This window comes from Sinocyclocheilus rhinocerous, unplaced genomic scaffold (genome assembly GCF_001515625.1).
Source record: "Sinocyclocheilus rhinocerous isolate Xijiao unplaced genomic scaffold, SAMN03320098_v1.1 scaffold5023, whole genome shotgun sequence".
Classification (NCBI taxonomy): Eukaryota; Metazoa; Chordata; class Actinopteri; order Cypriniformes; family Cyprinidae; genus Sinocyclocheilus; species Sinocyclocheilus rhinocerous.
Genome location: NW_015623497.1, coordinates 119,634 through 129,658, shown reverse-complemented (window position 1 = coordinate 129,658; position 10,025 = coordinate 119,634). Strand labels below are relative to the sequence as shown.

The 10,025-nt window shown below is 37.8% G+C and overlaps 1 protein-coding gene across 1 annotated transcript; it reads left to right on the top strand.

The window, feature by feature from the left end:
• The first annotated feature begins 2,643 nt into the window (after nt 1–2,643).
• On the top strand, nt 2,644–8,421 carry LOC107756654 (up-regulator of cell proliferation-like). Its single transcript, XM_016573886.1, is given in 3 exon segments — nt 2,644–2,722; nt 3,780–5,901; nt 5,903–8,421. Coding segments are annotated over 3 exon segments (4,686 nt in total). The 3' UTR covers nt 8,388–8,421.
• Nucleotides 8,422–10,025: the final 1,604 nt, after the last annotated feature.

Sequence of the window (10,025 nt, the reverse complement as noted above, 5' to 3'; positions counted from 1 at the left end):
ATTCCTGAATGAATGAGCCGTTCAAACGAATCAATTGAATGAATGATTCAGTGATAAAATCAGTGACTTGCTGGTAGATTTAGTTTCATTTTTAGAGTATAATTTCAGTTATTTAAATCATTTAATATTTCTGTATTCAAAATGGTATATTTAAAACATTAATCTCCACATGAATGTATGACTTTAATTGCACTCATGCCACCTCTGAGCCTCATTAAACATCTGAAAATGTACCTACAAGCCACTTTTGTGTTCTTCTGTGCCACCTCTGTAGTACAAATAATTTTTTTATTAATACTAATATCTTATTATTGGTAACCTATTTGTCTTATTCTACTTCTTATTATATAGTTTTAAATAGAAATTTTAAAAAGCTTATAAACACAAATTTTTGAATTTTACAGATGAAAATGATGCCATTGCAAAGGTAAAAAGAAAATGCCCTAAAAAGTCCTTGAAAGTCCTTGAATCTGGTGTTCATGAAAGAGTGGGAACCCTGTCTTTCATTCTGGCTCATAGACACTGCCCTTTGAGATGCAGCTTCGCTTGCATTCAAAACTTTTCAATTCACAAGAAAACCTTTCTACTTGCAAGCAAATGTTTTAGACACACAAACAAAGACAGCAGAACAGAGAGCAAACAAATAAGATTTATTAAAAAGAAAGAAAATGTATCTGCAGTGCAAATAATTTTATTATTATTTACTTTATTTTTGTAATTATGTAATTAAGAAGACTTTTTATTTCCAATCTTTTATTTTTTAGTTACAATATACAGTGGGTATAGAACAGAATCAGCCCCCTTTAAAATAATCACATGTTGTTGCTTTGCAGCCTGAAAAGAAGACAGACACAGTTTTTGTTTTATCCAGCTGTATTTATTTATGTAACGTGTGTCCTCATTTGTAAGTCGCTTTGGATAATAGAGTCTGCTAAAAGATTAAATGTAGTGATGAGGCAGAGAGAAATCCAAAATGCACACACAGTTTTAATGAAAAAAATATACATACTCCAAACCAGATGGCCAGTGGCCTGTTGCATGAAGCTAGCTGAACAAACTCTGAGTTTCAGAGTAGGTTTGGAATTGACAAAACCAAAACCAATGTTTGATCCAGAGTTTGTGATTAACTCTGGAGAACATCCACCTGAAAGTGTGACACATGCAGCAAACAGCCAATCACAGGGAACATGGAAAATGTCGGTTTGATTAACTCACAAGAGTCTGTGCAATTCACTTCTCTCCTGAAGATGAAGAGATGCCGTTATTACAAAATATAATGAATTTAAATGCATTTACAGGGCAGGAATAAACACTGCTGCTGCAGCAAATGTTTGAGAAGGCAGCAAACAGAAAATATTTGACTATGCAAATGAGTCAACGTCTCGGTTACGTATGGTAACCCTCGTTCCCTGAAGGAGGGAACGGAGACGTCACGTCGGATGACCGACGAAATTGGGATCTCGCTGATCCCAATTTCGTCGGTCATCCGACGTGACGTCGAGAGTGACCGACTGAAAGGGAACTGTATTTAATAATTTATACAGTTTTACAAAGTTTTGTTTTTAAAAGCAAAAAAAAAAAAGTTTTGTAATTTTAAAACCTTTATATATTAAAAATGATTTATGTGTATATATTTAAATGAATTTAAATGCAAAGTTTAACACTAATTGACAGCTCGTATAATAATTATTTGAATGTATTATATGAATTATAAATTATAATTCATATAACATGAATATAATAAATCATTAGCAGCAAAAGACGGGCAATTTTGTCTTTAAAATTGTTTCACTGTAAACAGCTTTAATTTGAAGCGAGAGATATGAGGGAGTTACTTTATTGCATCAGATATACAGTATGTCACTTTACTCACAGCTGATTGGTCCATCTTTGGTTTGCGATCTCTAACTCAGAATAAAACCTGCTAAGGAGCAGGGTAGCTGTGTAGCGTAAGTTACCATGGTGACGAAACCCGCTCGAAACCAACCCACCTTCTTGAGCCCGAAAACTCAAGAGTTTTCTCAAACCAAACACAAACTTAGCTGGGTAAAAACCGAAACCAGCTTCGTGCTACAGGTTTCAGTCAAATAATCCACCCAAAGAAACAGGAACATAATCCAGAGTACACAAAGGAAAAACAAGAACATCCAGGAAAGCCTGACCGACTACACAAATAAAGACACGTCCAAAACAACGACTAACAACACATAACTGAAAGGCACGAGCTTAAATACACAAGCTTGTAAATGATAGATGTAACTAAACACTGTATCCACAGAAACTAACAAGGTGTTCAAACAAGACAGAAACCAAACACAAGAAGGGAAAACAGAAACAATGGAAACCAAGTATTCAGGATTCAGGATTGTGACCATTTATTATATACTGTGTTGATTCCTGTGCCTCAAACAGTACTGCATAGCTCTAACAATACCAAGGTTATGGGAGTGATTCCCAGAAAAGCATGAACTAATAAAATTTATGCCTGGAATGCAATGTAAGCCGCTTTGTATAAAAGTGTCTACCAAATGCATAAATGTAAATACAGTACACACCGAGTCTAATTCTGTAAACGGAATTCTAAGAAGCACAAAGTTTAGTGAATGTGGATTGTAAGCAATATCTCTTGCAACATGCAGGAAGATGTCTGAACATGACGATGCCCTCTGTGATGAAACCAGTGCTGAATCAGATGGCAACATGGAACAGCTGCCCTCTCTAGGTAAAAGTGAGTATGTATGTATAACAATTTGTGGGTAAATATTATTAATGACTATACAGTAATTGTACTTGATGAGTATAAATTGAATTTATATTAGTGGAAATAAACAAAATACAACCATGCTTATGTTTATTAAATTCAAGTAAATTAAAAGTCTGCTAGAATATACATAAGTGTTCTTCTGCCAAAGAACAAAAATAAAATAACCAAACTCTATACACTGATGAGTCAAAACATTATGATCAATCACAGATGAAGCAAACATCTTTGATCATCTCCTAACAAGGCCACATATTAAGGTCTGGGTAGATTAGATGGTAAGCAAACTATCAGTTCTCATAATCAATATGTTAGATGTGATGTGAGATGTAGAGGAGAAATGGGCAGAAATAAAGATCTGAGCAACTTTGACAAGGGTCAAATTGTTGTGGCAAGGCGACTGGGCCAGAGTATCTCTGAAAGAGCAAGGCTAGGGTTTCCCCCAGAAACCGACTTTACCAACAGTGGTCCAGGAGGGACAAACCACAAACTGATAAAAGGATGTGAAGTGTCCAATCTTATTGACGCACGAGGGCAACAAATGCTATCCTGACTGGTTCGAGCCAACAGAATGTCTACTGTGGCACAAGTCACTAAAAAGTTTAGTGATGGTTATCGGTACATTGCACTCTGCTGCATATGGGGCTGTGTAGCCACAGACCAGTCAGAATGCCTATAATGACCACTGTCCATTTTCGAAAGCTCCTACAATGGGCACATGAGCATCGGATCTAGACTTTGGAGCATTGGAAGAAGGTCACCTGGTACGACGAGTCCCATTTTATTTTACATACACCTAGACGGCCATGTACGTGTGTGCTATTTACCTGGGGAAGTAATGGCACCAGGATGCACTGGGCCAACGACAAGCCGGTGGAGGGAGTGTGATGCTCTGGGCAATATTCTACTGGGTGGTCATAATGTTTTGGCTCATCAGTGTAGCACAATTCTGAGAAAAGGGTCAGAATTGCAAGATTAATGAGATGGCAGTTGTAATGTCTGTTTTTCTTATTTACAGAAATCATGAAAAAACTCCTGCAAAACTTAAGTTTGACAAAGTACTATGATAAGAAGATCACCTTGAGTGATGTGCTGCAGATTGGAAAGGACAGCATCAAAGATGAGGATGCCCAAACACTTTCAGATCTGCCATGGCTGATTTTGAAGAGAATAATGATGCTAAAAACAACAGCGAGGAGTGTGAAGTGTTCCTCACAACACAGGGCAGATGCTGATGATTCAGACTGGGAGGAAGATGATGATCAGGAAAGTCATGAATCAGATGGTGCTCAAGTAAACCCTTTGGACATTTTTACTGCCCTGTTCCTTTGTTCTGACAGTTTTCTTCAGCAGGAAATGATCTTGAAATTGTCCATGTGTCAGTTTGCCGTACCTTTGCTGCTTCCAAACAGTGATAAGAACCAGATCACATTAATGCTGTGGGCAATGAGAGGCATTGTGCAACAGTACAGACCACACTCACTGACCGATGCAAGTGGATTTGTTGAAGAAATAATTATTCTGTTAGACTTGCCATTAGTGTCTTTTGTAAGACTGGGTAGATGCAACATTTCCAAATCTCATATTTTGAACAAGTTACTCAGCAAATCACAACAGTCTACAGATATTTTTATACACCATAACGTGGATTGTGGTGATGTCCCAAAGACAATCGCAAATGGTTTGGTGGAGATTAGCTGGTATTTTCCTTGTGGTAATAAAAACAGTGATGTCTTTCCTGAGCCTGTAGCTATTGCAAACTTGAGAGGTGACATCCAGAACTTTGAAAAACAGTACTCCTTTCTTTGCAAGACATCTACTGCAGTGTTTGTGTTCTTTGAAAACAAACTTCCAGATACACGGTATATTTCAGTCCCCAGCGAGGATTTGAAGCATCAACTGTTCTGGGTGGGGGACTCAAGCAATAAATATATTAGAAATACAGCTGAAAAGCTTAATCTGAAAAGACACAATTTCCTCTTTAAAACAAAGCAGAATGATGCAGACTTTGTCAACAAATTTCGAATTAAGATGCAAGATGCAATTCAGAAAAACATTCACAGAGTGTCAATTGTTCGTATGGCTGAGACTGCACGAGAGTTGGGGATCATAGTGGATGAGGATGCTGAGGAATGTCAGAAAGCCAAAGCAAGAGCAGATGAAATCACATCAAAAATTACAGATACACAACAATTCAAGAAGAAAGAGATGCCACTGCAGGGAGAGATTTTGAAGATGTTGGCAAAGTTACAGAAGGAGGAATGCAGAATGAAGAAAGTAGGGGATCAGAGTATTGAGACGTACAAAGACCACATTCAGACTGAAAAGTTGAAACTGAGAAAACAACAACACAAAAAGGACATGTCTGCTACAATGAATTCCTTTATACAAGCAATGTCATGTCCAAGAGTGGAAAGAGCTTATTTCCTAAAATGGATGCGGATGAACCTGGAGAATCTTTCTCGCAAAGTAATTCCAAACCTCAGAAAGCAATATAAAGAGAAATGTAGTGTAAATGTTGTTTTAGAACACAAGCAGGACATCGCTGATCTTGACAGAAAGATTTCAAACAGTTCTTTAGGAAGTGAACACTTCATTCGTGAGATGGGTCAGCTTTATGAGGCAGCAGTCTCTCACTCAAAACATGAAAAATCCCAAAACCAACTGGAGCACTTGCCTCAACTGTGTGCTGAACTACTATTGGATGGCTTTCCACTGGAACTTATTGATGGAGATGCTTCTAGTATACCTGTAGAGTGGCTAACCAGTGTGTTTTCTGAATTAAACACATTAGTGAAGCCTAACAATAAGATTGTGGTGGTCACAGTTTTAGGAGTCCAGAGCTCAGGAAAGTCCACCATGCTGAATACCATGTTTGGAGTTCAGTTTGCTGTAAGCAATGGAAGATGTACCAGAGGAGCATTTATTCAGCTTATCAAAGTGACAGACGATTTCAAACCAGAACTCAACTGTGATTATTTACTGATAATTGACACAGAAGGACTCAAATCCCTTGAACTAGCGACACTTGACAACAGCCATGAGCATGACAATGAGTTGGCAACACTTGTTGTTGGACTGAGTGATGTTACAATCATCAATATCACCATGGAGAACTCCACAGAGATGAAGGACATTTTAGCGCAAGTGTTTGTTCGTACACCAGAATGTAGGTAATGTCTCAGCCCATGATTCAAACATCAGAGATCTACAGTTTCTGTTGAAGCAACTGAATGAAATGACTCAAGCAGCTGCCAAAATGGAGAACAAATTGGAGTTACAGAAGTTCACAGATGTAATGGAGTACGACACTGAGAATGGTGATCACTACATTCCTGGTTTGTGGCATGGAAATCCTCCAATGGCACAAGTGAGTACTGGGTATAGTGAGTCTGTGTATGCCCTTAAAAGACATATAATTGAAACCTTCAAATGTTACAAGTCAGGGAGCATTTGTGAATTTCTTGAATGGACCAAAAGCTTGTGGAATGCTGTGAAATTTGAGAAATTCATCTTTAGTTTCAGAAACAGCATGGTGGCTGATGCCTACATCAAACTGTGCACTGAGTACAACAGATGGGACTGGGCACTGAGAAAGGAAATGTACACTTTGACATTAGAAGCTGAAACGAAAATCCTAAACCATGGAAAATTTGAAATCCCTGATCAGTGCACCATTGAAGATGTCCACTGTGTTTTGTTGAAAAAAGCAGAGAGTGACCTCTCAAAAGGTGAAAAGGGCGTTATAGACAAAATCACAACATATTACGAACAGGGAGAGGGTCACGTTGAACTCGTGGAAAGATATCGGCAAGACTTCATAAATAATGCCAAGTGTTTGAGAACAGATCTGTCAAATTCTATAAAAAGAAAACTGGATGCAGCTCTTTCACTTCGATATGCAACAGTCAAGGTGGAGAGAATCAAGAAAACATGCATGGATACAATGGAGAAGAAAGTGCAAGGCTTGCTTGAAGATTGTCGCAAAAACAATTCAGACATGTCAGATAAAACACTGGATGAAGCTTTCGAAACCATGTGGACACAAACTGTTGAGACACTCTCATGTACAACAAGATATAAGGGACAAAGGCTCCAACAAGAAGATATAAGGAACAAAGTCTTGCATAATTTGAGGAAAAATCTTGAACCAAGAGGAAGTTCAATGGCTGAAAACTTGGATAAAGTAAAATATTTAAATGCATATAGCCATGACAAATTTGTTGTCCCAAAAATCAAGAGAGTCAGTGAACTTCCTCCCGATAGGAACAAAAGACTTCAAGAGATGTCAGACAGACTAATTGATGATTGTAAAAAATATGTAGATGAACAGCGAGCAAGCAAGGTTGATTATGATGACACATACATCAGGGAAATTCTGAACAACATTGATGAGAATCTTAAGGCTCATGAAAATCTCAGGATCACAGAAGATCTTGAACTGTCTCTTAAACTAAACATATGTGGCTTCACAGAAAGAGAATTTCAAGATATTCACTCACAGTTTATCCAGGACAATGACCCACTCATCGGTTTGGGAAGATTTAAAAAAACATATCATTCTGGGTTCATAGACCTTTTTCATGAGCGGGACCAGTGTCAGAAAAAAGCTTATGAATTCTTGAATAACTGTCTGAAACCTTCTGTGCAAACATACATGTCTGCCATCTTGAGCACAGAAATAGCTGAAGAGATGTTGATCGGTGAAAATGCATTAGTTTTTGGAACGATAACAGCTTTTCAGTATTCAACCTTGAAATATCTTATTGATGAATTTGAATTTAAAATATATGCACATTTTAATGACCATTATGAAGATTTTGTGAAATTCTCAATTTCTAAAATAATCACAGAACACTTCTCAACAGAGAACAGAATGTCGAAACTGGAGGAACGTCTCCTCAGTGTGGTCACCAGAGAAATAATGCAGGCCATCACAGACTCAGAGCAAAGCACAGAGACTAATGACATCAATAAATTTACTCAGAGCTTTTGCAAGAAACTTGAACACAGACTTGTGTTTCCTATGGATGCAGTGGATGCATTCCTGTCACTGAGCAATGTCAATGAGAAACAATTTGCAAAAATGTTGAAGGTTTCTGTGGAGGAAATGGACTGGTCACTGAAGAAAAGTTATAAGGCAGAAGATATTCAGAGCAAACTGGAAAACCTACGACCCAAACCAGAGGACGAGCTGTTCAATCGGGTATGTGGTTGTGGGAAACAGTGCCCGTTCTGTAATGTACCATGTGAGGCAGGCGGAGAGGCCCACACCAAACACTTTGTCTCAGTCCACAGACCAAATGGTCTCGGAGGCTGCAAACATCACCACTCCAAAAAATTATCAGCCGACATTTGTTCATCATCAGTATACAGTGAATTATATTTTAGATGCACTGAAACAAAAGGTCAGTGGCATCCATACAAGAAATACAGAGAGATCTATCCAGACTGGGAAATCCAGCCTGACCCCAGCATTGAAGGTACAGCCTACTGGAAATATGTGATGGCAAATTTCAATGAGCAGTTTGCTAAAGTGTACAGTGCGGAGCCTGCAGATATACCTTCATCCTGGAAAACCATCACTAAGAACCAAGCAGAGAAAAGTCTAAAGTGCACTAATTAAGTAGCGCTTCTCTGCTTTCTGTTTTGAGTTTGTGTGGTGCATGAGCAGATACTTTAAACCTTTATGTTTAACATTTAATAATTATATTTTTTATTGAAGATGATTTGTATTATAAGTCAGTAGTTTGGTCATGAAACTTGGTGCAGGCTTGACATGTAATCTACTAACAATCACATTGTTTACTGCACAGCACAGGCTTCTGCAGCATGATGAATGAAGAATCCAGAATAAACACCAACCGTTTGTTGTTCAGTGTCTTCAGTGTGTTTCATTCTGCAGGGTTCTGGATCTCTCATCTTCTCTCTGTCCTCTTCTTCTGCTGTGAGCTCTATTTGATTTCTGGTACTTCTGCCAAAAACAAACATTTCATTTCCAACAGACATGATGTGAGATGAACAATAAATATTTCAGATTCTACACTAAGTACTTAGACCAATTACATGTTAAAAAAAATAAATAAATACTTTCAGAACTGTCACGATCCCTGTCTGTAGCTGTGTCCCAAACTGAAGTGCACGGACTCTGAAGTGCGCATTTGAAGTGCGATTGCGTCACAGCATCACGACGTAAGCTGTCCCAAATAAGAATGCACCCTCCGAAGACCGCATTCCAAGGCCGATTGCGTCACCGCGGCACAACGAAGGCTGACGTATTTCGAAAGCGACTTCAAATGTGCCCTCCGTTTCCCGGGAAAATTAAGTGTACATCTGATAGGCACTTCGTACCCTACCATATCCCAGAATCACTTGCGCGCAAATGACGACAGTGTTTATATTCAAAGAGTTCTGTGAGGGAATTCACATTGAAATGTAAGTATTGTGTTTTCATTCACTCAAATACCTAGCGAAAGTGTTAAAAGCCAGGTTTTTTTAACAAAAAGCCCACAAACAATAAGACAACCACTATATAAGGCAATAGTCTTTCAAGACTTTCAATAGAGACAAAGGAGAGAAGAGCACAGGAGAGACAGAGGAGAGAAGAGCACAGGAGAGAGAAGATTTGATTTCGAAAAAAAACTTTATTACACAATATTAACACATTATCCAGACAATCAAGTAAAAAAATAAAATAATAATAATAATAAATTACAGACATTTAAGCAAAAATGGGGGCAAAAACCAAAGTGTTTTCAAAAAACTCACACAAAGCTCCACCATTACACCAAATCAAGTCAAAAGAAAGAAGATCATCCATAGCTTTGAAATAACGAAAATCAATGAGAATTCTAGATTTTACTGAATTAAAAAAAACTGCCAATAAACTATAACTCATTTTTCGTGAAATTTAGTGTTTCCTAGTACTATAGATAGCCATTTTAGCTTGACCTAATAAAAAATTTAAAAGCTGACATTTAAATCGTTTTCTCTGAACATATTTAAACCCACAAATAAAAATCCTAATAGAAAAAGTCTCACCAAAACCCAAAAATAAATTCTGTAAAACAGTAAACAAAGGCTCAAGTCTAGAACATTGCATAAATGCGTGAAATACAGTTTCTCTCTGCAGACAGAAGGGGCAATCATGACCAACATCAGGATTTAAAACTGAGATAAAGGCATTAACTGCCACTGCACAGTGTAAAATTCTCCACTGCAGATCCCAAATTTTTTTAGACAATGGAGACTTGTACAATGCTCT